This window comes from Macrobrachium nipponense, chromosome 6, assembly GCF_015104395.2.
Source record: "Macrobrachium nipponense isolate FS-2020 chromosome 6, ASM1510439v2, whole genome shotgun sequence".
In the NCBI taxonomy this organism is placed as follows: Eukaryota; Metazoa; Arthropoda; class Malacostraca; order Decapoda; family Palaemonidae; genus Macrobrachium; species Macrobrachium nipponense.
The window spans coordinates 33,571,163-33,598,724 of record NC_061108.1 but is presented as its reverse complement, the minus strand read 5'-3'; the positions used below and the strand labels follow the sequence as shown (position 1 = coordinate 33,598,724).

General features: G+C 34.8%; 1 protein-coding gene across 1 annotated transcript in view; it reads right to left on the bottom strand.

The window, feature by feature from the left end:
* The window catches only part of LOC135216422 (potassium voltage-gated channel subfamily KQT member 1-like), a 691,013-nt gene that overhangs the window by 136,411 nt on the left and 527,040 nt on the right, over positions 1-27,562 (bottom strand). Inside the window, exons 10-13 of the mRNA XM_064251767.1 lie at positions 17,028-17,159; positions 13,878-13,954; positions 6,629-6,702; positions 2,184-2,311 (exon numbers count right to left, since the gene is read on the bottom strand). Coding sequence (XP_064107837.1) covers positions 2,184-2,311; positions 6,629-6,702; positions 13,878-13,954; positions 17,028-17,159 — 411 coding nt within the window. The remainder of the gene's footprint in view (positions 1-2,183; positions 2,312-6,628; positions 6,703-13,877; positions 13,955-17,027; positions 17,160-27,562) is intronic.

Sequence of the window (27,562 nt, the reverse complement as noted above, 5' to 3'; positions counted from 1 at the left end):
TCTATTTTTTGGTCTTAATACTTATCAATTATTATTATTATTTTTTTTTTTGGTCTATCACAGTCATCCCACTGGCATATCACATATCCTTCTTATTTCTGTTTTCAGGTCCTGATACTTATCAGTCTTTTCGCTCTCTTTGGTGTCCCAAGGTATTGCGACATCAATGAGTGATACTTTCTTCTTGATTTTGTCAATCAACGTCACGTCTGGTCTACTGGTACGTATCACCCATTTGTTCTGATACCATAGTCCAGAGGATCTTTGCTTGATTGTTTTCCATCACTCCTTCAGGTTGGTGTTCGTACCACTTATTACTGCAAGCTGGTGTTTCTTGCACAGGCTCCAGTGGAGGGCTTTTGCCACTGAATCTTGCCTCTTTTTGTACTGGTTCTGCGCAAGTGCCGGATATTCGCTTGCTATGTTGTTTATGGTCTCGTTTCTCATATTACACTTCCTGCATATGGGCGACATGTTATTCCCATCTATCGTTCTTTGGACATATCTGGCTCTTAGGGCCTGGTCTAGTGCCACAGTTAGCATTCCTTCAGTTTCCTTCATAAGTTCTCCCTTCTGTAGCCATCGCCACGTTTCATCGCTGGCCAGTTCTTTAGTCTGTCTCATGTACTCTTCCGTGCATTGGTTTGTTGTGCCATTTCTCTGTTCTGTTTGTCATTTCCCTGTCTCTGTATATTTCTGGGCCGTCGTCTACTTTGATCAGTCCTTCTTCCCATTATTATTATTATACTATACAAAAAAAGACCTCTACTTCACATTTCTAAACTCCAACAGTGGAGACCCAAACAATATATCATTCTTCAACAAAGGGGTGCAAATCGTACCTCGAAAAGAAAAGTAGTCGGTCAGTTAGGTTGAAAGAGACCATATGAGCTGGATGATGATAAAGTAAAACCAATGCATTTTAGAAAAAAAATTAAGTGGCAAGTATCCTTTAGTATTTCCTAAATTGTTCTTCACAAAACAAACTCTAGTTTATATCCCAACTATTGTACTATGAGAGGCATTTTGACTAAGTGGTACTTACATTTACATATCCCCTACTTATTCAATGCATATTATAAACCCCTCTCTAACAAGCAAAAAATATCCACTAATTCTCAATTTCAAGAGACTGATTTTGCTTTACATATACATACTGTATTTCAAATACAACTACCAGCTGACATTGCACACCTAAAATAGTGGGAAAAAACATGCATTTACCCAATTCATTCTATCGCTGTAAAAATGATTTGAATGCTCTCCTAGTCCTCCTTAAAAATCTTTTGAATAACTTGTTTCTCCTCATCACATTCAAATTACACTGCACGAAATTAGTTCTAATTTCAGGGGTTGAAGTGGAAAATTGGATAAAATCGTAAGTATAGCCAGTATAGTTAATATCATAGAACAGTGGTTCTCAACCTGGGGGTGCGACCCCCTAGGAAAAATAAAAAATTCTCTAATTATATTGGTTATTCTCTCCCTACCTCCCTGTCTCTTGAAATCCCCCTCTTTCTCTTTTTTTACTATTTTCCTTTAAATATGGGAGGGAATGTTCTTCACAGATACAAGGGGGGCGTGGAGGGAAGGGCCAACTCTTAGAGGGGGCGTGGAAATAAAAAGGTTAAGAACCACTGTCATAGAATATCATGCAAACAATAGGATCATGGGGTCATCGATAAAGCAGAATCAACAAAATACAAAGTACAGTTCCTAAAAGCTAAGGACTTTCTAGTAAAAGAAGACTTTAATAAAGCGTAGAGTAAGATATTTCTCCCAAAATAAGAGGAAACACATTTACTATTATAATAATAACGCAAAGCACAACACTATACTATATGAACATCATTTCCCACGAATCCTTAAATACTAGAGATGCAAGTCACTGGTTTGACACAAGGTAGAAAAATAAGCAGTCCTAGAAGATATTTGACACATCTAGAAGGCTAAAATCACTCATTATCATCATCATCATCAAGCAAAGCGGACACACAGGCTATTTCTGCAACTGTAACAATAGTAAAGTGGGATTAATTCTAGGCATCAGCAAAGAAACCTGAGGTTGCTTTGCTAAGTACATTAGAATGCAGTTTATCTTGTATGCCTAATGGTGTATACACACAGAGTTAAGAGTGGAAAAAACAGTGACATATTTGTTGGTTGCAGGCCACTTCGAGTACCTCCCCTGCAGGGTTTTGACGCGGGACAGGAGATCGACGTGCCCTGCTGAATACTGCTCAATCACGTCCTTAACGTCATACGGCTTCAGCGCTTCCTTAAACTTTCGGCGGGCCACAAAATATTTGATCTATTCCCAGGAAGTGAGACAGTTAGTTGGATTCAGAGACAGGCGGGATTAACTTAATACTCCAGAGAAAAGAAACACAGACATTACACAAAAATAAACATAACTCCAACAGATATATTGAAATTACAAACCATTGTCCTCCTTTCTTTTGAAATGCCTAAATAATGACATACAAAAATACCAGGACGTAACTTGCTTCACAAACCATGTTTAATTTGTTTAACAGTTCTTAATGACATTACAGGGCACCCTAATTATTATGACAACATAATAAAGAAGCCTCAAAATATGTTCATATTCACTCAATCCTCCTTAAGTAAATACATCGAATCCAGGGACTAATAATTTTTTTGGAATGCAAGAAATGCTCTTTTATTTTCTGTTCAATACTTTAAAAAACAAGGTGAACATGTGCAATTCTCTCTCTCTCTCTCTCTCTCTCTCTCTCTCTCTCTCTCTCTCTCTCTCTCCTCTCTCACTCCAACATGGCGGTCCTAAAAATCTAACGTAACATTAGTTGTTATTACAGTTATGGAAAACAAATTACGAATGAACCTATCTTGTAAAACATAATGCTTTTACATTTAATGGGTTCATGCATTCTTTTACTATCCGAGGGGGAAAAATATTTTTATTCAAGTTACGGGGCAAAATGTAAAGCACAGTGTCTTCCTTCCTAAGGATTCCTTCTTTCCTTTCATAACTTATGAATCTTTAAATAAACAAAGTTGCAAAGACCAACCATTGTAACTAACCTACAGAACTGTAAGTCTGAAAGCACAGTGCATCACTCAGTCTTTAGTCTGACACTTGCCCGTGAAAGTAGAGCGCAGGATTCACTGGAACAATAATCATAGCTAGTGGCACTTATTCCAGAATGCACTTATATGCAGGCCTTGCAATTCAATGCAGGAAATTTTTCTATATAGTATTCCAGTCTTTGTAATATAAGCATTTCGGAGGAATACATTATTTATGAGTCATTAAGACATTATAGTCAATTCTTCAAGGTGTGATGACACACATCATGAAGTAAACTTCCATTAAGCAAACGGTAGCAAAGAAACGCAATGATTCCCCTTCCATATATAACTGAGTCAATCTGCTTTGGTCTCGTTATCATAATTGCACTCAAAGACGACCAAGGGCCTCCATGTTTAAATAAGGGGCGACATCAGGCGAGAGAAAAAGCTGAAATGGTTGAGGAGCTTAGTAGGAAAGAGAGAAGGAGACGGACGAAAAGTAAAAGAAAGCAGCACTACTTGGCGTTGAGGAAACACAAATAAGACCCCTGGGTGCCAATTTACATGACATAACTACCGAGTTTGCTTGATTAACAATGACACTGATGATCATCAGATTCAACCTGTTTGCTAAGTAAACATTGTTAACGCAGACGAAGCTCTTCTACACTCGGAAAAATACCACCCACTTTACAAGGGCATTGGGGTACGGGGTTTTTATATAAAAAAAAAAAAAAAAAAAAAAAAAAAAACATATATTATATATATATATATATATATATATATTAATAAAATTTATATATATATATATATATATAATATCATATAAGATATATATATATAACTATATAGATATAACTATATTATATATATAATATAATATATATATAATATAATATATATATATATATAATCATAATATATATATAATATATAATTATTATAATATATTATATATTTAATATATATACATAATCATAACAAAGAAACGTTAATACTGAGTGAGGTATAACAAACTGAACAACAATAGAAAGTGACTTTGACAACTGAGGGTTAAGACGAAACAAATACTGTTTTTATGACAGGAAAATATAATTCAATTGCACTCGTATAATGACTACTACCCTTCTCCCACACTAACAGGTCTCGTAAACTTAAGCACAAGTAATTTACAACGCACATCATATATTGTTTCGAGGCTATATAAAATCAAATGTATTTAATTGAATAAGTGTTGTATGACGTCTGTATGCCATTTATCGTGTTAAATCTCATTCAATAATGAACAATCAGGACAAAAAGGGCAAAATAATTGCCGAACCTCTGTGTATGCTAACAAAGAACCATCTGAAATGGAGACTGGTCCTTTTATGTTATTAAAATACCCCCAAAAATATAAAAATAGAAATTATAAACATTTCAGCTAGCCTTATAATAGTAAAAATACAAGTTCTATTTCAGGAGGCTAGTAATGATGACATACTCTATTTAACTCTACAACAACATGCACCATAAGTAACCTAACACAAGGTAGACTAAGCATAACCTTTCCCTTAAAGCTAATCTATTTTCTTTCGTAAAACTATTTCTGAATCTAACTAACAGCACCATAAAGTGTAAGCAATATATTGTGGTGCAAATTTGTGTAGAAGTGTATATCAGTAGGTTAAAATATAATCAGAATAACGGCGAATGATTTCAGACTTTTAAAACGGGCTGACAAACAAGAATAAAACTTAGTCACACACACTGGTTCAGATGTATCCCAGCAGATAGTGTGTAAAGCATTAATCGGCAACTCCTTCTGGGAAAACCTACCAATTTAAACCTTCTGTCCTTTTAGGCTCTAAAATACATATGCTGCTACAGTAACTGGTTTCCATAATTTCTGGATCTAATTATCCAGAGAAGAATGACAGCCTTCGTCCCAAACTTTGCTCCCAGAATATTTTCTCAAAATATTTTTTCCTCACTTGATTCCTAAATGTGAATGACTTTGATGGTTCTGATCTACACACATTGGAAGGGTTGTCAAACAACTATTGTCATATACACGCCTTACCGACTACATAATACAGTAGTAAATCGTCCAGTGCATATTAAATAATATATAGACTTTACCGACTAAATACTAGTGGCAATTCATCATTTGAAGTGTATACTTACAGAGCTCAATGTTACCAGAAAACAGTGTGGGGGAGTTTCAACAATAAGACTACAGGAATTCAGAGAATGAGAAATAAATGCCAGAAAAGATCTCGGTATTTAAAGCTCAGTTTACAAAACTCACACAAGCCTAGCTTAAAGGTATTTTAACGCTTTTTTCGAAAGATCATTATACTATTCAAGTGTATATCATCTTACGGTCAAAACAACCAACTCCTCTTATGGTCTCATAAAGAAAGTGCACAGAGCAACCTACATATACCTGCGACTCTAATTTTCATGGTAAGCACTTTTAGCTCTAATCCTGTAACTGTCAAACCTAAAATTCTGTCACTAAAAGAAATTACTCATTCTTAATAAACTATACTGCTGCCTGAAATGAATGAATGCAAATTCAAGTAGCCCTGAAAGGAAAAAAGTACTTCTGTCTAAATCAGAGTTTTCAAGCTGAGTTACTGAAAAGTAACTGAAAGTATAATTTTTGATTGCGCATCCTCCCTTCCAATTTTACACTTCAAACAGACAAGATTCATTCTCATCATAAACACTATACTCGCATGCAAAATCAACAGTAATATAAAGAGCAACATGAAAAAACCCAGTGATAACACAGAAAAGGGTCTGAACTTTCCTAAAAAACAATCTGGTTGAATTAATGACGATGAAATCTAAGGGGATATGGAAATAAGGGAATAAATCTAAAAACACACAAGAGCTACTGAAAAAACTTCTTCCTTTCAATATAACAGATATCAGTTCAGGAGTCATGCAAAACCAATTACCTATGAATGAACACTTATTTATGCAATAAAATATACATCAAAATGAATACAATTTGTAACAGGTTGTTAGCATGAAATGTAAAGGATTGGGTTATATATATATATTACATATATATTATATAATTTTACAACATTTCGTTACACTGTCTGTAAAAGCACCATCACAGTTTCCCTGTCTAACAAGTTAAACAAAATATTTACAGGTATACAGGTATACAGTAAAACCGTGTTTAAAAACTTTCAACCAGTGCATAGGCACATAGAAATATTAGAAATGTATGCATTATCTCAGAAATATAACCCAATAATCTTTTTATCCTTCAGTCATAGAACAGTGTAAGTATTACTGTCATGAATTTTGTCTTGAGTATATGTGAAGTATGTAAATACAGCCTTAGAAAACACCTTAGGTACCTGTTAAAAGAATCAGATAACTTCAACAAAACTTTCATAAATTTTGACACATGTTTCTGTATCAGATAACATTTGATATTCATTGGCTACCTAAATCTTGTAGACACACTGGGCAAAGGTTTCACCCACGTAAATCAATATCCTACATTTTTTACTGGACAAAATTTTGCTCATATAACAACATCAGACGGGGCATCCCGAGGTTACCTTACCTTTCGTATCGCTCTGATTGCGCCTTTGTGTTGGTTAGTTAGCTGAAGCACTCGCGGTTGATCGTCATCTTCATCTAAAAAAGAAAGGAAATCTAAGAAAACGAAACTCAAGGAACGTGTAAAAAAGAAAGAAAAAAAAACCGCTCGCATTTCTTGCTTCGTAACGAACCACACAATATTATCTATAAAAATTGCTGAGAACATGGTATCAGACAGTGTGTGTTCTGCGCGTGTAAGCTGAAAAAGAAAAATTGCATTGGTGCCTGAGTGAATATAAGCAGTAAGAAAAAGAAGCCTTATTAAGGAAACATTTTATCAGAAATACATGTGTAAGACTTCCATTATTCTCTGATACTTCCCAGAAGAAAGCGCATTATATCAACTTGAGAAAGTTTTGTGAACAGGAAATATACTGTATTATGAACAAAATCAAATGGGTATCTTAAATGCACATATAACTTTTGGACAGTATTAAGCATATTAAATTCGTTTACAATATTGAAAAGCTTCCTGTCAAATAACCTAATAATAATACTTTGAATAAAAATGATCTGATTTATAACACACACATTGCTAACAGTTTTTCGATTTTATCAGGAGATTCAGTACCCTGATGATCCCTTTGGTCAAAGTTTTCTACTGAAATACTCAGTAGGAAGTCCTAGCTTTATCCTAGTAACTTAATCAATAATAATCCTCGTTTACATAGTACAGTTAGCATAGTCTAACTGCATGCAAAAATACTAATTTTTTTGCTCTGAATTAAAATGAAAATTAATTACAAAGACAATGAGAATGTACATTTGCAACATTCAATGGACCAGGGGATAAACTATTACTCATGAGGGTTACTAGTTTCTGCAAGTCCCTAAGTCAGATCAAAATGATGCCAATTCGTCCTAAAGGCCCTTTCTTTTTAAATGTCTCGGCCCAAAAGCTAAAAAAAAAAAAAAAAAAAAACGGTATGGAAGTCAAGATCAATCAGCCTGCAGCTGCCTATTAAACACCCCAAGAAGACTGCCTAACATAATGCATATTGCTATGCTATAGAACTAAAGAACACAGAGAAACATTAAAAAAAGAGCCCAAGGAGAAAAAGTGCAGTAACCAATGGATAGGAATGAAAAAAAATATACATAATAACAGGTGATAATTAAATTACGGCAAAAGAGGCACTTACAATAAGGGCTACGTCAAGAGGTAGCGGCCACTAAAAGGAGCCAGTAGCAGTTCCATAATGAAACAAGCACAGATGTGCCCACTGTTTCACAAGAACATTATCTGTTTAAAGAACGTCATCAATCGATATCCTTCCATTGAGAACCTCCACAAACCTGGTTCTTACACCAAGACATTTGTCTTCATCACTCATTTCATTCTGTTTGTATTCAACTATTCCAACCTAACTACTTATTCTAACTGGATTTACGTAATTTACAAATAAAATTCTTTACAATGTGGATAGCTATAAGGAACAACCACTTCACGATTCACTGTGCCCAGTACAAGCCTTCTTTCCATCGCAATTTAAAAAGAACTAGTCCCATAAATTCATTACAAGCAAGTCTCTTTCTGTTTCCAAGTAACTTGCAACATATCCCTCAGTCAAACTTATTTAACTTATCTGAAGCCAAGTCCATGAATTATGTATCTTCTGACCAAGAGGATTTTTTCATTACTCATTAAGAATACTTGCACAGGCATCATTGATGATGATATCATTCCAGTGTTTACAGTCCGAGAAAATATTAACCCCCTAATATTTACTGCTTCGTTCTGACCCCTCTGGCGGATTTTCAGCAGTTATAGAGCAAATAATGTGCTGATAAGCACATATCTAAAATATTTCAACATTATTCCAATGAAAAATTAAACAAAAATTTTCTTACTGGATTAAAGACACTCGTTATTCGAGAACCCACCTTCGACATGATGAACATAGGTCACTCATCATATTACTGCCTTTGCCAACAGTGAATCTTTTAAACTGCAGGGGACCCTGGGACATAACCTTTAGGTCAAGATGATGTACCTGAGGAATGTTTCAATTACTGGTTGTCATGGAGGTCCACTTGGCCTCTTCAGAGACCTATGATATCTTAAGTAGTTCTTTTGTCTTTGCTATCTCTAGACCCAACGCCAATTTTTTTCTGTTTCCAGAGCTGGTCACCTGTTTATAGCTTCAAAAACTGCATCAGCAGCAATCATCACTCATTCAATGACTATATGGACGAGACATATCAGGAGATCTAAAGATACCAGTTATATTTTGCTGTTCTTCAACCATTTGTAAAATATGATTTTGATTGTTTTCAAAACTGATCATGTTCAATCAGTAACACAAACTATTATTCACATACTAATAATATTTCACAAATTCAAGACATGTCCCCTTCAGATTACTATTAGTCAATAAACCAAGGTTCATGATGTTATTCCTATTACGCACAGCAACGAAAAAATGGACAACAAATGTGTTGGCATGGTCCAGACAATAATTCCCAAATTCCAAAATAAAAATGCTTCACCCGGACACACGATGACTGGTAAATCTAATTACTATGAAGCTCCTGGCAGAAAGTGTATCACTAGTCAGTTATCAGGATTTACCTTTCGTCTCGATGAATGTTGAAAGGCTTTAAATGCCAAAAATACACTGTTCCTACCTTTCAAAAGTTACATGTAATGATCCCTAATATCCTTGTGTTCGCAGCGTAGAAAGAAAAGGCTTACAGCATAATTTTAGGTTCTCAAAGTTGCAGCATACAGCAATAACGTCCTCAAAGTAGGAGCAGTATCCTAACCTCACAAAATAATCTCTTCGCTTACCAACTACAATTCACTGATTTCGACTAGGCAAACTGTTCTGTTGGGATCTGTAGTCGAAACATGCAAATCAGCATACTGTACTGTACAAGAATTATGAAAGATATTACTGCATATACTTGTAAGAAATGTGCAATGTACATTGTGCTTGACAAAATACTTCTCTATATACAAGCTACAATATCAGTGACATTACTTGTAATACATGTTACTAGTAGGTTTAATAAAACTTTTAAGTGGTCTTCCTTAGGTTACAAAAAAATAAAGATATCTACAGCTATTCTGATATTACCAACGCTACAATTATCAGTGACATTACTTGTAATACATGTTACTAGTAGGTTTAATAAAACTTTTAAGTGGTCTTCCTTAGGTTACAAAAAAATAAAGATATCTACAGTCTTCTTGATACTTACCAACGCACTTTGCTTATGCCATTACGAATATAGCAATGGCTGATTACATTCATGTACAACTGCATGCCTATTTTTCAAGTGGCTTTTACAAAATGTTAAATATTAATTTTTTTTGTACAAGTTGTTTTTCCTACAAGATATACATTCTACTCTGTTAATCAGTATTTTAACGTTTCACTAATCGTCATGTGCTCTGTGTTTTCTACTTTGCCAATGTAATATTCTACTTCTACACTTCATCTTAATATTTCAGGGTCTTCTCCGTCTTTCATATCAAGAGAGTCATGCACTTTTCCTTTACCCAAGTTTCATAGAAAAAGTGTCATCAAAATTCAAAGTCACTGCTAAACAAAAATAGAGAATACAGTCACTCTCCGGAAGTTGATACTGCATTCCACAAGAGCAGAGTCTGAAGCAGAGCGAGAGATGTGCATTTACGCATAAAAATGTGTTTCTTGGCTAAGGAGGAAAGGCAGTGTGCTGACAACCTGGTGCTGTGTAGCAGATGAGAAACTGGCAGACATCAAAATATATGCAGTGCAATGGAGGTGAATCCAATAAGATTATTGTTTAAATATCTTGGCTGACCTCTTGAGAGTGATCTGCATCCCCTGGGTGAGGGAGGTGGCCCTCCAAATTCCTTTTGGAGGAGATTTGCCAGCGCAACTGGAAACTGAACTGTTTCTTGGTCTACTGGAGAAACACCTGTACTCGTAGGTGTGCCAGCTTCACTGAACACTGCGGTTGGAGTGAGGAGTGATGCTGCGAGCCTCAGGCGGACTGAAGGTGGTAAAATGTCTCGTTGGGCTTAATCACTTCTTTACTGACTTACAGCTTACAGCGTCTTTCTAGTCATATGTTGTCAGTTGATTATAAAAATATATAACTACAATTAACTCAAGAATATGCTTGGTATGCTAACTTTTATGTAAATGATAATCAACCATTATTAATGCAGTTTGTGAAAATAAGAAGAAAACATGGTCATGAACTTCACATCACAAAATAGGAGTTTTTAGCAATGCGGTGTCTACTTTCCACTATCTTGTACTAGCACGGTTTTCTGAAAGCATTTCCATTAATAAACTTCCAACACTTCCGTCACTTTCTCTTTTTCTACTAATATTTATAAATGTAGCCATTGGTTTACTTACACAATACAAAACTAAGATTTTTTTTACTGATGTAAAGGGAACTACAACTGTACATATAGTCAATAAAAGTAGCTTTTGTATGATCCGGCTCTACCTAGGGAGGAAAATCGTAATTACTACACTAGTTTTGCATTTTGCATCCTCCTGGAAGAAAATATCAAATTCTGTTTCATGACATCAAAAATTTTAAAGCATCATATATTAGCAGAGTTTAATTGTTTTACATTTAAAGATAAACATTTTAAGATACCTAATATGATTTAATCCTATAATTCTATGTGAAACTTACATGGCTACTGTACTTGGACTTTCATGAAAATACTCTCAGATGTTGCTATTAATTAAATGAATGAAACTTTTATATCAACGTAGATTTTAAAAAGGTGTCATGAGATCAAACTGCTCAGTAATAGTTTTTCCATTTACTGTAACACTAAGAATGGTTTGCATGGCAGTCTTATAGTTGCTGAAAAATTATTCTAAAAGCATCATATCATACACCATCGGTTAAGGTTTTCTTATTTACCTGGGAGTTTTTGTGCGCATATATTCGTTCATCTACCTTAATTGTTAATTCCTGCTTTATTGTTCACAAATTGGATTTTACTTTGTTGATGATTGTTTTTGTAATATTGATAATTACACTGCTAATATATGATGACCTCATGAGGAGAATATGAGGAACAGGGAATGTCAGGCGAGCTACCAGCTTTCAGAAAGAGAGGGGAAAAGGATAAGGAAAAATGGAATAGACGCAATGGTAATTAGAAGATATAAATGAAAAAGAGTCGTGTTATGGTGGTAACAGTCGGATCAATTATTGTTACAGCTAAAGCATAATACAGGACCAAGTGTGCAACACTTTGTCTCTGCTTGTGTCAGGCAAAATAAAAAATAGCAAAATGAACAGTGATTTGGCAAACTCCAAAAGCACACAGTTTAAGACTCTTCCTATGTTGCTGATGAACATGGGAAAAAAAATAGCTCAAGCTTGGTTACTCTCTATGGATGTGGATATCTCTGATTCTAAAATATTTCTGCAGCATAGTCGATTGGATCTAAATTAACACAGTGCTAAATAAAACTGGCAAACCCCGGGAGATACAAACCATACTCTTCCCACTGATTTGTTAACCTGCAGAATGGACACAGTCTAATGGTAAAGTGTAAGTCAGTCAATTATCTTGATCTCAGACTTCAAAGAAAATTTGCTCTCTTTATAAGAGCACAAGATTTTTTATTTTATTTTAATGTATTATACTTATTGTTAACTATATACTGCACTGTTTGGCTAAAGACAATTGCTAACAATGTAAAGATAACTGCTTTTTAATTAGGGTCTTCATTTACTAAAAATAAGCATCCTACTGAAAAAACACGAGCTCCTCACCATGAGCAGCTAAGAGGACTTTTACAGAAACCGATCACTTTTCCAGTCCATCCAATATCAATGCGAACCTAACTCAGAAATGACATTACTACTATAATTCGAGAAGTACATCTCATTCAGCAGGCTTTCTGTTAACTAGGGACAAGAAGTATAATTGATCACCGAGAATGTTCAACGGATATCTAACTTTCCAAGTAAAATGTTATCCATAATTTGCAACTTCAAGTCACGATTATGTCGCATCTCCATTAATACTAAACTCCCCCAAAATTATAGACAAGTCCGAACACACAACATAATTCTTAAATAAGGGTTATACTTGTACCCAAATGTCTAGCTCTAATACCATGTACGTATCACTAACTAAAACAAACATGGTAGCTAAATATTTCATTTACTGTTATCAAAACTATTAAAGAAAAACACTTTTGCTATTTCAAACATTACTTCCTCACTTAAAGTCCTGGGCTATGTTTTCTCCACAGGTTATTAACTTAGTTACCCAATGCTGTTAAGTTGCATAACATTTCATAGGTTAGCCAAGGCCTATCTTTCAAGTCCTTCGGAGCTTCTCCCACAACTTTATATCCCCGGAGCATCCACTCGACTTTCCTATCATTAAAGAAGGTAATCTATGCGGCAAAAGCAGTCACTCTGGTAATAAACTATACAGTTTCGTTTGTTAGCAAAAGTAGGCTGACGGAGTTAAAAGGATACTCAAACTAAACTGAAAATTTACCCATTATATTCCATACAACTTCCCTGAGGTTAGAAAAATATGTTGAATTGAAGTGTTTTATATTATGATGAGAAAAAAATGTTTAAATCTAAGTAACACAGTGAGTAATAGATTCAACAGAAAAACCTAAAAACCCGATAACGTAAGCAATATCCATACACAGAAATTTACATATAGTACAACACAAAGGACATCAGTCTCTTAGAAAACCTGAAAGTACAAGTATCTAATTAAAAAAAAATACTACAAAAAATAATAATAATAATTCACGACGGAATTTTTTGCAATATTATTCTGACAGCATGGACATCAATGAAGAAATAAAATTTCTTTGACACTGATAAAACATGTCATTAACAGCCTCCAATAGAAAGCTTGCTGCAACATATAAAAGATTACTTAAAATGTAGGATAAAATTTCTGCTGGTGCTTTTAATCATTTCAGTTCCGTCAAGTCAATGTTTAGTTCGTCAGAAATTCTACTGAATCCACACTAAGAGGGGGAAAATTCGCTTTAACACTCATCATCGCTTATCTCATGCCAACACGCGAAATGTTAATATTTGCAAGTGATGTTTTAATCTCCTCGCAGTGACATTTCTTAAAAATGTTATGGGTAAAATCTCACGTAAAATCAACACCTACCAAATGGACAACACTTGTCTTATCTACCATAGCTGTAAAAATACACAAAGTACTATAACAATATTGAACAGTTTCTTACCGTCTGAATTTTTCTTAGTAAATATGGCGTCTGAAGATTCTTTCGTAACAGAGTCTTCACTATGGCTAGCGTTTAACCTGAAAAATGAAATAGGAATGATTGCACAGAAGAGCAACATGTCAAATCATTTTGTCAGAATCTCTAATGGACCATATCTCTATTTAGCGCAAAAGACAATCTTTCTTTGATGTGGCACATATCTATAACTTGTAATGAATTGCACATCCGCATTAACAGCTACATTAGAATGTTTTATATAAAGTTGAAAAGATAAAGTTCTATACAACCATCCGACGCCAAACATCATCTATGTACTGGTTTTGGTATGCTTCATATTACCACAAAAAGGATGCAAAAGTGACTGGCCCTTCGTTTCTTTGCCACAGCTGGAAAAATGAGTAAACCGCTCTACAAATTCCTTCCTGAAAACGTGACGGAAGGAAAACTACCTTCTGCTGCACGAACCAGAAATCTGGATTCAAAAGCAGCACCGCATTCCCTGCTAGATGGCCACCTTCATTGCAGAAACATTTCATATCAAAAAAGCATTGTCGACGTGATTTATTGTGAGGAGTACACAGGCACTCAAGAATAATTTGAAAATACAAGGGGCGGTTTGACTCTATTTTTTTCCTGAATAGCATATAATACTGGACAAAGGTTTCCTAAACCTGCAATTCTTCCTAACGGCCAGGTGCCATTTAAAGAGATCTAATGCCATTGGTGGACTTCATAAGATGACAATCTGGCAAATGTTTAAAATTATATTAAGGCATATGAAGCATCATCCTGGTCTAACGGCAGCGTGGAAGAAAGAGGTAGGTACATCAGCAATAAAGTACGATACAACAAATTCATAAACTGTAGCTCAAGGAGGTGACAAGCCGAGGCCACCATTATGGACCCTCTCATACAAAACGTTTTTAGCCGAAAACAACTTTAAGGCAGATAAGTATGTAGGAGACACCAGAGGCGATGGTTCATTATCTATCTTAAAAGGCAAATATATGCAGTAATACATGAAGTAGAGTACTCCTTACAGTATTATATTTCACATTAATTGGATGAACGTTTTTGATAGGAAAAAACTGGAGCGACAAACCTGAGCGGAAGTCATACATAATGAGCTTGGTGTGTATAAATAAAACAGCCACACGTGAAAAACACAGGGGACCAAAACAACCAATCTCACACGCAGAAGACGCAAAATCCAAAACATGCAGATCAAATATTAAGTGCTAACAACAGGAGGGCGAAGTGGTAGCACATGTCATTAACACCGCACAAATGGCGTGTAACAAGAGCTTCTGGAACTGAAGACGAGGGCACTTGCTAGCTTGACGTTTTTATAAATGAATTTGAAAAATATAGTAGAAGATATTGAGCCAATTCGAAAAACAAGTTACAGCACATGTAAATATTCACAGGGACATAAAGCCGAAACAGCTATAATCTGTCATACAAGAAAACATAGAGTGTAGACCACGTTACATGGTTCAAAGACCAAATAAGCACTGAAATATCAAATACCAGTGGGAATATAGGATAGGTCCCATCAATGGGGCCTCAGGTTTCACAGCTAACAGTGATTTATAAAAATGGTATATGTGTATGGTATATGTGAGAAGAAAAAATTTGGAGGAAGGCTACATGAATTTAGCTACTACATTCCTCTGGAGGTTGAATATCACACATGGCGGAAGTGGATAACACTGGCAGAGAATAATATACCTACAATTCCCGGGCAACTGCACAAATTCACTTAAACTGAAAGGCATTTCATGTACTTCAGAATATTGTCGAGAATAAACGAGAAAAACCAAGTTCATAGGCTTTACCTGGAGCCTCAGTATTCAACAATACGCAGTAAAACAAGAATTTCCTGCTCTTCTTACATTTGAACTACTTCAGCAGTGCCAAATATGCCAGAATACAATGACTTATTATAAATGTATCATGAACATTAATATTGTTGGAATAAACGATGGGAAAAGATGATGATAAATATGTTCTTTAGAAAATTCAATAAAAAGGTTACGAAAAAATTCAAAATAATGGGTTTCCAACATTTAGTATTCATGAAAGTTACCTCTCGTAACCCTGGGGGTTAATTATAACATGATGCGTCCTTTATGCCGTGCTCTTCAAAGATTAGCCTAACCTTAATTTCTTCAAAACCAGATGATTGATTGGCTACATAGAAAGGATATCAATGAACTATGATGGTCATTTGATGCTTAGTCTTTTATATGACTAGCCAAATACAGACTGACTTATACAAAGAAGGAAATTTTGGTAACAGAAATCAATCTTATATATTATTCATGTATGTATGAATGTTTTAGTTATTAATCAAACCACTTTATAGGTATTGTTGTCACAGTTCAACATTCGCTACTTGCGTAATCTGAGGATTCAGTGTTCTATATGAGCATTCTACATTGCACAGTCTGTTCGTCGTTTAAAAATTGTTGTATATAATCAATCTGGTATAACTCTTCCTTTACCCTTATCAATAAAGAATGCTCGTAATACATATATTTATTATTATTATTATTATTATTATTATTATTATTATTATTATTATTATTATTATTATTATTATTATTATTATTATTATTATTATTATTATTATTATTATTAGAGAACTACTTGACAATCTAAATTCTCCAGACTCAATGGACTACAACTCCTCGTGGTCCTCACATTTAAAGCAACCTAAGCAGTGATTTTCGTTGAACCAGAAATCACTTCTTTATTATTTTACATACTTTGATGATTTACTTTGAAATGGCCAAGATCATTTAATGCCAAGAATACACATAGTGTGTGTGTGTGTGTGTGTGTGTGTGTGTGTGTGTGTGTGTGTGTTGTGTGTGTGGGGAATTGCAACAATAACTCAGATGTGTCAGGACAGACAGGAACATCCCAAACCTCTAACAGGTTTTTTTTATTTTGTATTTTAACTGTCTAACTAGACTGATTAACTTCCACAGGCCAATAACCTATACAGCATCACATCACAGCCGCACACTTGTACTTCAGAAGGAAAGTGAATACTATCTACGCTATATGACTGCAAATCAACGCGATATCCCTACGAAGAATGAACTCCAAACAGAATGACTTACAAATGAAGGCAGCACTTACCTATTACTATTAACAAGATTTTCGAGGGCATGATTTGAATCTGTATGCCTATTTTTGATGGAAGGGGAGTGAGCATTTCTGTGACGTCGTATAGTTGGCAACCTCGTAACAAATGAAGCATTGTGCTTGAAGCTGCAAAAAGAATTTCACGATAGTTACTTTTTATTAATGAAATAATAATAATAGGACTTTGTTAGTTAATGATGGCAAACAGTACTTTGTTTCCATAGTTATGGATGAAAAGTGAAGAAATATCCAAAGTCACAAATATTCTTGGTAGCCGTAACTTGCCCCAATCTCCTGTTCCAAATACTGTACAGTATAACTAGATACATTTACCATATGTACACACACATGAAGACTATTGAAATGAGGCCCTAAGACTTTAAATAATGAAGTAGTATTTCCTTACAGAAACTTTCATGTAGTACATATATCCCACAAAATTAAACTAAAGCTTGCAGCGCAAGCAATAGTGACTTACAAGGTAAGGGATAGTTAAGAGATATTGGGGTTGATAAAGCAAAGCAACTCTACAGCCTTCATTATGATTTCCAAATAAAGAGAAAACAGACATAACTGGAGAATTTTGCATCCACGTCATACAAGGTTGTATACTAAAAACAGCCTCTGTTGTCCAAAAGGGTTAATGAAGACCAAAAACAAAGATAAGGAAAAAATGAGTTCTCTCCTACATCAGACTCTTCTCCCATGCATTTAGGACAAACAGTTTTCTTCCAATAGCATATCTATCATGAAAATAACTGATGTACCTGTAAAATAACTTAGTATTAGGTCCAGACTTAAAACAGACCCGTTCACTTGTAAAACAAAAGTCAAGTTAACAAAAACAAGATTAGTTACTCGTAATGTGATAAAACGATTAACTGACAGTGATATAAATCAAACTGAGCACACAAAGAAGGTCTCAGAAAATTAACGAATAAATAAAGTATCTCAAAGAATCAGAGTTTCATTTCTGTTGTGAAAACCTCTGAGGTGTTGATATATTTTGACAAACTGACGTTTAGGACGTGAAGCATGCCTGTAAATTAGTCAAAGATGATTTTGGTGATGGAAAGGCAAAAGGTGGTGCAAGTAAGCGGCCCTAATTTACATGCTTCTCTAACACAGCAGCCAAATTCATAAGAGAAAGTTCTAGGAAAATCATGTCGCTAAACGCATTCTGGAGCAAACACAGCATGAACTTCTTGGATGAAGGGAGGGTACATGAAAACTCCTGAAAACTGTAATAACAAACTGGTTAATGGTTAGTAATTTCCACATCAGAGAAATCTCTCCAGTTCTTGTTCGATATGGTCAGTTAATTCGAGAATTGGGTACAGTATGCTGTATCCACTTAAAAGCTTCCTATAAACAGAAAAAATTGAAAATATAGTACAGTACTATATCAAGTCGTCGCACGGGCTGCTGATGGAAAATGCTGACAAAAAATAAGGTTGCAACTGAACGTATTTCAGATGAAGATGCCCCGTGTCAGAGGACTGAATATCCTCAAATCACAGAACTGTACTTTTATAAGCTAATGGAATGTGCACTGATATACGGCACAGACTGCTACTGCTATTGCAAAGTGCGCTGTATACAAGTTTCCGGCTTTGATAGTTACACTGTTACTAAAGATAAGAAAAACTTAAAATATTACCAAACCTTCTAAAAATTGATAAGCCAATGACATTTTATTTTCTTTGCAAAATGCCAAAAAAATCCCAAGACTCACAGAGTAGTCTTGTGGGACGTCTTCAGGAATGATTAACGTCTAATGATTTGAGGATATTTTACAGACCCTCTCCCTCATATCACAAGGGTTCATCTTGAGCAAAAACACTTTCAATTGCATGGGAAGAAAGCTTTGGGATAAGACAGGAACCTGATGAACATCAAGGCATAGGAATATGTAAAAACCAATTTTGTAAGACTCAGAAAAGCTATTAAAAATTTTTCAACAGAAAAATATACAAAATGATCACTTTCTTTCTTTAAAAATCAAATTTCCTTTTCCACAATAGCAGTTACAAATTTTAATAAAGGCCAGATAATAGTTGAAGGTGAAAATGTTTCATTTGTAAATCTTATCAATAAAAAGCCTACCGTTCAATCAGGTCACAAATCTCGTCACAAAATTATGTACATGGGGATACAAGATAAAGACAGAGGTATTCATTTCTTAAAACTGTTAAAAGTAAACATTTCCATATTGCATGAAACTAAATAGAACTATACCAACTTCCAATTTCATACTGTATATATCTGACAAAATGTAAATTTTCATGTATACAGTTCAGACTTACAAGGCAAAAAGTAAGGAAATGTGATGAATAAACTCTAGAAAAGAAAGCTGCAAATCATAACACAAGAGACAGTAAGACTGACAGCACTATAAGACACACATAAAAATTTTCCACAAAACTTTACATGATCTGCTGGTCAGAATACGCTAGATGTTAAGCGATCAGCACCAAGTGTTGATTTTATGCTCAGTGATATAATTATGTTCAGTTCTCTATGAACTGAGACAATGATGGCAAAGTGAATTTAATAATAATTACTGTTTAGAGAGAAAAAAATGTTAAAATAGAGTCTATACCATCAGACAATACCTCTGCCTGTCCCCAAGGCCAAATATGTTGGAAACAAGATGAAAAACAGGTCAAATGTAATGAGCTTTCAAAGCAAGCAACTCAATCAATATCCAATATTTGGCATAAAAATGCCATTTGCCTTACATTCTTCCGGGAGACAGCCTGATCGAACTCAGTTGTCTCCTGTGAAGTTTGGAAAAAAATAACAGAAATTAACCCAGTGATGTTCATAAACCGCAACTGGGATCCTTCTTCTAAGGAGACTTAACCTCAGTAATCAAATAACATGAACAGCTGATAGTTACAAAGACAATTCAGTATCTAAAATCTAGCAAGCAATAAAATACAAAAACTATTCAGCACCTAAGATATAACTAACAGTGAAACTCTGTTGTGATAACGCGAAGGGCATAGAATCAGACAGACCAAAACTCCATATTTTCTCAATGCTTTTTTCAGGTGGACTACACTTGAAACATCTCGCTATACTGTCTTTTTAACTGCAGTTCTGTACAGTTTTTGCCTGCAGTGGTCATTCTGACCAAAGACCACTGTAAGGCAATATGGTTAAGGATTGAAACGCTAAGATAGTGCAGTCCATCTGTAATATCTAAAATTGCACTAAGATAAAACTGAGTTCTGGTTTGTACACTAACATGATCTTTGTTTAGTCCGGCTAGCGCGGGGACCTGATGAAGATCCACGTTAACCATGAGTATCCAAAAACATTCTCGAGTACCCAAATACGTTAGAGGGCACAGAAGATGGAATTTGGCTGTAGTATATATACTGTAGATACGAGCATATCAGTATAACTGCTAACAATAATTGCACATTGTAAAACAACAGCATCTCATTAAATATCGACAATTTCAGGTCTAAAAAGCAACAACATTAAAAAATTGTTTCAATAAACCACTCACTTCCATATAAAAAATATTCAATAGTATGAAAAGTATTCTAAATATTTTGAAAACATATTCTGCCATGTCTGGTTCACGGACAACATTACCCAAGGAGCTCAATTTGATCACAGATGAATTGGAGGAAAACTACTCAAGACTCAAAGACTACCAAAATAAAGTAGTAAAATCTTTCTTACAGCCTTAATACAGTAGTAAGTAGACACTAGAACTGTAAATCATTAAAGGTAGAGCACGCTACAGTGAGGGGGGCCATTTTAGTCAATGGTTCCGCATGACGAGAATGATGCACATATTTTTTTTTCCATATTCTGCACGGCATGCAACTGTGATTTATATATAATTACTGAGTCATACAGGATTAAGATATACCGGTAAGCATTTGTGTTACATCCTCCAAACTTTTAAAACCTAATCATTCTTCGGGATGTTCAGAAATGTTATTTTTATTTAAGTGAAATCACAGCTGGCGATGTTCAGATTATATTCTTTACACATTATATGAACACTTTTTTTCTTGAACCGTTTTGACTCTTGTCATCATTAATTTGAAATATCTAGTTATTTATGGCTTGGAGGCAAGACACAAGTAATCCTACGCGTGGAAGATTTTTTTTACTAATATCGCAGTATCTACTATGCGATGAACAACTAAAAATGCAAAGTACTGGTATCTATAGATGTTTACTTTCAGCCCAGAATTTATATATTACGAAAGTATTCATATCTCCAGAATATTGTAAAACACTGTTTACAAAAGTAAATACTCTTTAAAAATTACAAAAAACAATCAAATATATCTGATCCTCTTAATAAGAATGTTTTACTAACAAGCAATGACCGAATTTTCTTTAGATGACTCATGTTCTACGATTGTAATCCCCCACTAGTATTTCCAAAAGTGAAAGGAGGCCAAGAAGTTGAATGGAAGTGTAAGCTAGTGTATATTTTTCATAACGTTATCTTATAATTCTTGACATATTCTTGTCTATATCACGTCGAAACCTTTGCTTAATTAGCCACAATATTTATACCTTGGATTCATCTTTTTAGACAAAAATATCTTAACCTATTTTACTTTAAAAGCTCGTCCTATAACTTTTAAGACTTCATTTTCTTTCATAAGCAGTAAAATGACTTTCAAATGACCCTTAATTTGCTGATGTGGATGCTGCACTCCTTGCCGGCCTTGTAAAAGTACTCACAGTAACGTTACAATTCTAAGACACAGTACAAATAACTCAGGAAGAAATGTAACAGGAAAACGTTAAGTAAAATCGTAATACCCAATTATATAAATTAAGAAAAAATACATGTCCTTAACTAAGAGGAAAATAAAAGGACCATTACAAACAAGATTTAGGAACAAAGACATTAACTATATAATTGATAGAAGAATAACAAGGTTCAATCAAGAAGGCTCCTGAGATGGAAATCAACGTCGAACAGAAGACGTCAGCATTAAACTCGAATAATAATAATCATAACCATAATAATATTTTGTGCCACCAAAGAAGAAGGATCAAATTATCATAAGGATCCGTCTCATAGAACTGATAATTTGCTTTTTTTTCTAACAATGAAATGACCTTGATACACCGTAAACGTTAATGATTATTGTACAAATATTGGTCTGCCTACAACGATTAGCATCATGCACAGCAGCTATGAGAGAAAAATGGTTAAGTATAAAGCCTTCATCTTAATCAGTAATTACTAAATAATAATTGATATGCAGAAATGTACACACAACTATAATCCATGTCAACCAAAATATATTTTGGTATCAATTAAAAGCTCAGAATTCATTGCATATAAAATATTCAAAAGTACTCCAATGTAATAAAAGTAGTTCAAATTCCAGAATTACGAGTGAAATAACATAAGAAATTAATTAACAAGAGCAGTTTCTATATAAAACACTTCCACCTGTAATTCTCAAAGAGCAAACCTCGTAATAAAAACAATGAAATAGAATGTAACCCTATGAGTGACAAAAACTATACTAACTGCATGAATGTGAACAGACAGGAAGTGGCTAAGTCTGTCCGCATTACTTATTGCTCTTTGACTTATCTCAATCATAACAGCTTCAGTTGGAAGCTGTGTACAATATCATGACACTCTCAGGGTTAATCATGCTGAGAATATAACAAAAATGTTTGATAAAGCATGCACAATGCAAATTTGGTATATAAATGTTGTCAAAAAATAATGTCAAAAATCTAAAATGTTTAATAATATTCCTATACAAATGATACTGCAATATTCGACATATAAAAAAATATGCTATTCGCAACATGAACCTGTTTGAGGAGAGGCAATGGAAATAAATTCATCTTTTTATTACATTATCAAATCGTATGCAAAGGTGAAGAAAAAGTTGCCAGAAAACGAGGAAAGAGGACTAATAAAGTAGCAGAATTCTGAACTCCTAATCGCAGAAATAAGACCTGAACAACTGGAACATGGATTTGCATGGGGCTCTACCACCAATTCCAGATGTTATCATGATAAACATCATCTTTCTTAAGGAAGCCACAAAATTTGACGGTGCAACTGTAACCTAACTGATTTATTACATTGAATGATTGCCACAACAAATTCTACTTTTCATCAAGACCAGAAGTGTCGTACTCAGTAGAAATAGAATCTGCTAAAATGATCCATAAAGGATAAGTATTTCATTATTAGCCATTCTGGCTTATTTCTATTCCCTTAACAATGTACGACAAAGGACACTTGGAAACATTTGGGAACTAAGAGGAAAAATTCAGTCATCAAAGAAATTGAAATGCTTAGTTACCATTTTCCCATGCATATTCATTTACGACCGTCAACAGAGGTTTCCCTACCAACTTTAGCAATTCACGAGAACAATTCATAACATAACTAATAAACTGGAGAGGAATGATAACAAAGAAAAATGGAAATGGAAACCAATGGTTTAGTTCCAGTTGAAATAGATAGTAGCGCGGGAAAAATTTCAGTGGATACCACTACAATCAAGCCTCAAATGTCAATAGGTAAGGTCACTTTACAATTTCAACCTACAATACTGGCCTAAGATAACAAAGGTGTTTCCAGTGTGTCCTCATAATTAGCAAGCGCGTGGCTTTTATCACAGCCCTCATGATTTTGAGCTTCTTACTCAGCAAAGGTAAATGGGCAGCCAGGGAAGTGGCAATGAGGATCCTGTGAGAGAAGTCTGCACTGAATGTGTCACAAAAGATATTGCAAACCATAAATCGAGTAAAGGATTCTAATTGCAGGAATTGTACAATAACAGCGCACGGGAGAGAGAGAGGGAGGGCCAAGATGTTTTGGGAGGAAGGACAGGCCTTTCAAGAGGTCGGACATTTCTGCTACAATTTGCATTCACTGAACTGTGAAGCAGCGACTGCAATGGCCAGCAAGACAAGAGTACCAACAACTTTGATGAATTGGATGTTACTGCTAGATTACTAGTGAAAAAAAAAAGTTCAATTAGCAACCCGAGAAAAAAGTCTAGGATGTATATAAAAGGCTTGCGTTAACACAACAGTGTGAAGGATCGTAGTTATGTACGTAGCAGGATGAAGACAAGTAGGAAGACTCGTGAATCATGAAAAAAAGCTAAGGGCGGAGACCCGGTGTTGCAGATGAAAGTTCAGACATAGAGTAAGCATGAAAGAAGACAGTGGAGAGAATCATCTCATGTCTCCTCAGTCATGGAAAATTAAACGTATATTCGAATGATGACCATGATGATGATCAGGGATGAGCTGTTTGCTCTTATCAGAATTCAAAGAAAGCTGGGATGGAGTTCCAGAGAACCGGGGGTAATTTAATGAATGAAAATGCAAAGCAACATTTAGTCATTTCAGAGTTTCTGGCTATATCACTTAAAATCTGTTGAGTATGTACGCTTTCAACATAAATTTCCATCTGTTCTTGATGATATAAATGTGAAACAGAAACATGGTAAATCAGGAAATAAAATCAGAAAGCAATCATCTTCGGGTTTTAAATGGGTAAATGAGTATTTTCTGTTCTCATATAGCAACTATGAAGTAATTCACTTAACATGAATCGAGTGGGCCGAACCTGGATATTCCTATTGCTGTGCTATATGTTTTCTTAAAATGTAAAATGTAATGTAAAAGAAGATATAACAGTGTGGCTAGAGGACAGTGTTAAAAAGGGAGAATAATACAAATAAATGTGTAATACAAGAAAATCAAAACAAGTCATGAAAACTACAAAATACAATCAGGAAGACTATTCCAGTGTCTCAGTATAAACAGTATTTTTTTACCAGACACCTCAACAAAATATTCTTGCACGTGCTCTGCAACATGAGGAGCATACACTAGTTACTATACTCTGTTTTTTTTCATCTGTCCATCCGCCTGTGGTGTTTTTGTATGGTAACACCCGGGCTTTAGATAGTTACGCTATGTGCAAGTTTTAGGTAAATAAAAGGATATCTGGGTGTACATTTGCAACTGAAAAGTGTTTTAATAATTTACTGAATGCGAATTACACCGTTAATATTCGAAATAGGATATTATTATAATCGTTTAATGTAAGCTAAATGTAACTATCTAAAGGCCGGGACGCAGTGTTACCATACAAAAACACCACAGACGGATGGACAGATGAAAAAAACAGAGTATAGGCACCAATTAATACTCTAAGTTCCCTGATAAAATAAAGCCAGTGGCAATGGTCAAGATATCATCCACTGATGCCCTAAATCGTGATTATTATTACTACGAAGAACAAAACCACCACCTACAGTAATCCTGTGTAAACCAAGGAATGATATGCAATAAAGAGAGATTGGACCTTGAAAGAAGTGAAAGAATCCCACGTTACGAGCAAACAGCAAGTAATTCATTGGGGAAAACTGAAGTAGGGGAAAGAATTACACAATATATAGAAAAAAAGAGGGAGGAAGAAAGACAAAAAAACCATCCAGGGACTATTGATGTCTACATAAAACAAGAGGACGGTGGTTTGAGATTAAGCGAATGCGTCATTTTCTAAATGAACTGACTTTGGAAACAGCATATTCAAAGTACTGGCTCCTATGAAAATGGAAACTTACCTCGACCATCCAAAGGAAATGACAGCGTACTTAGTCAAGTAGCTGGAAAAATTGTGTCTACAGTAACCACCACTGGGCAGAAATATCGCAATAACCTTCACTGAATCCAAGCTGAATATTAGAATTAAATGGCTGAGTGCAGGTGTGCGAGATAACTCTGTTCAAGAACCTGAACTGAAAGAATATGGGTCATGGTCATCAGGGGTGTCATCTGGTCTCTAATAAAAGTTGTTTGGGTGGGGTGGGGGGCATGGCGCCAAACTGAAAATTATACAGTTAATTTCTCTCGCCTATGCAGAAATTAACATGCCATAGGGATAGATATATGGTTGATATTAAGGGAAAAAGGATGACTGATTTATCAATATTAGTCAGTCAACAAGTTTTCAAGTCTACAAATTACAGATTGGCTGAAATACGGTACAAGCCTTCTGAGCCATTCCATTGTCAGGTCCATCATTTTGCTAGTTTTAACTTTAAAACAACATATTTGTTAAAAAAAAATGTCTCATAGGAAAATCAAAGGCTTAGAAGCAGGAAAAACAATAATAAACACACAAGCAGCTGCCGCAAGCGTTGGCATTTGCAGACTTCGAATGTAAACAATGGGATGTGTCAGTCAAAATTTAATGAACGATCAATCTGACCGCAAAGCTAATGAAAAATTACATAATCTATTTCTTTTTTATTTCAAAATTTTATGCTTGTATGTGTTGAGTATATATTTTGTAATATTATTAATAGCCTCATTTCCAGCATCTGTTATATAAAACTTGGAGGAAAAAAAGCGGAGGGAGGGGTGATATATAGCCGCCGCAGATGACACGCCCATGATTGTCACAAGTAATAAACTGTTCATATCAGTAAGATTGTGGAAGACTGTGATAAAGTTTCACAGAAAGGCATTTGAATGGAAACAAGAAGAATAGTATGACTTAACAAAAAACAGATGAATTGGACAACAGAAAATATGAATACACTGCTAAGAAAAATAAGTAAGAGACCAGATAAGATAGCAGAGCACTCGGGGATCTTTGAAATAATGATAATAAATGTTACCTAGTGGTGAGACAAAAATGGCCGACAGGAAAGTTAGATTCCCCTCATAGACATAAGTAAACTTGGAAGGAGGGGGAGTCCAAAAAGGTTTTCAGACACTCAAAACCCTAAGAAAGGAAAATTTGAAAACAAAATTAAAGTAGACCACCACTATGACACATCAACAGAGATTAATACAAAAAATAATAAGATAATTGCAGAGAAACAAAAAACAAACGAAATCGCTCCTAAATATTCAAGATGGGAAGTGCTTTTTTTGAAATAAAACAGAGCAGACTATAGTGACTAAAAGAATGATTAACAAAAAGGAGGCTGACCTTGCGTCAGAAATACCTTAAAACAATTTCCACGAATAAAATCTTCATTTAATGCCTTTCAATGAGTTTTTCCCTTTACATTGTTTCAAAGATTCTCCATTTTAACACACAAATCCTTAGTGTTACCTCTTTCCTTCAAGATGCATGTAAAAGAATTTCATTTCTAAAACTGTTACCCTAATCCTAATAAACAAAACTGATATTGTCTAACATCAAGGAGCGAGTATTACAGCTTTGGCATACAAATTACATTTCTCCACTGGTAAAAAAAAAGAATAAATAAATAAAGCCAAAATCATCCTTATGTATGTATGTTCATGCAAAAGAAATATTATACTTAACCGACAATAGTGTAGAACTTGTCAGCAAAGAGATGAAATGGAATAAACATAACTGCATACCTAATATAAATTCTTCATTAGCTATCTAAGCATCAACACACGATGCAGAGAAAGCGACAGGTAAAACTAGGATCTATGCTTCTAACTGTTACTACATCTTTCCTTGATAAACACTAGGCAAGTGCAGCAGAGCACTTGCT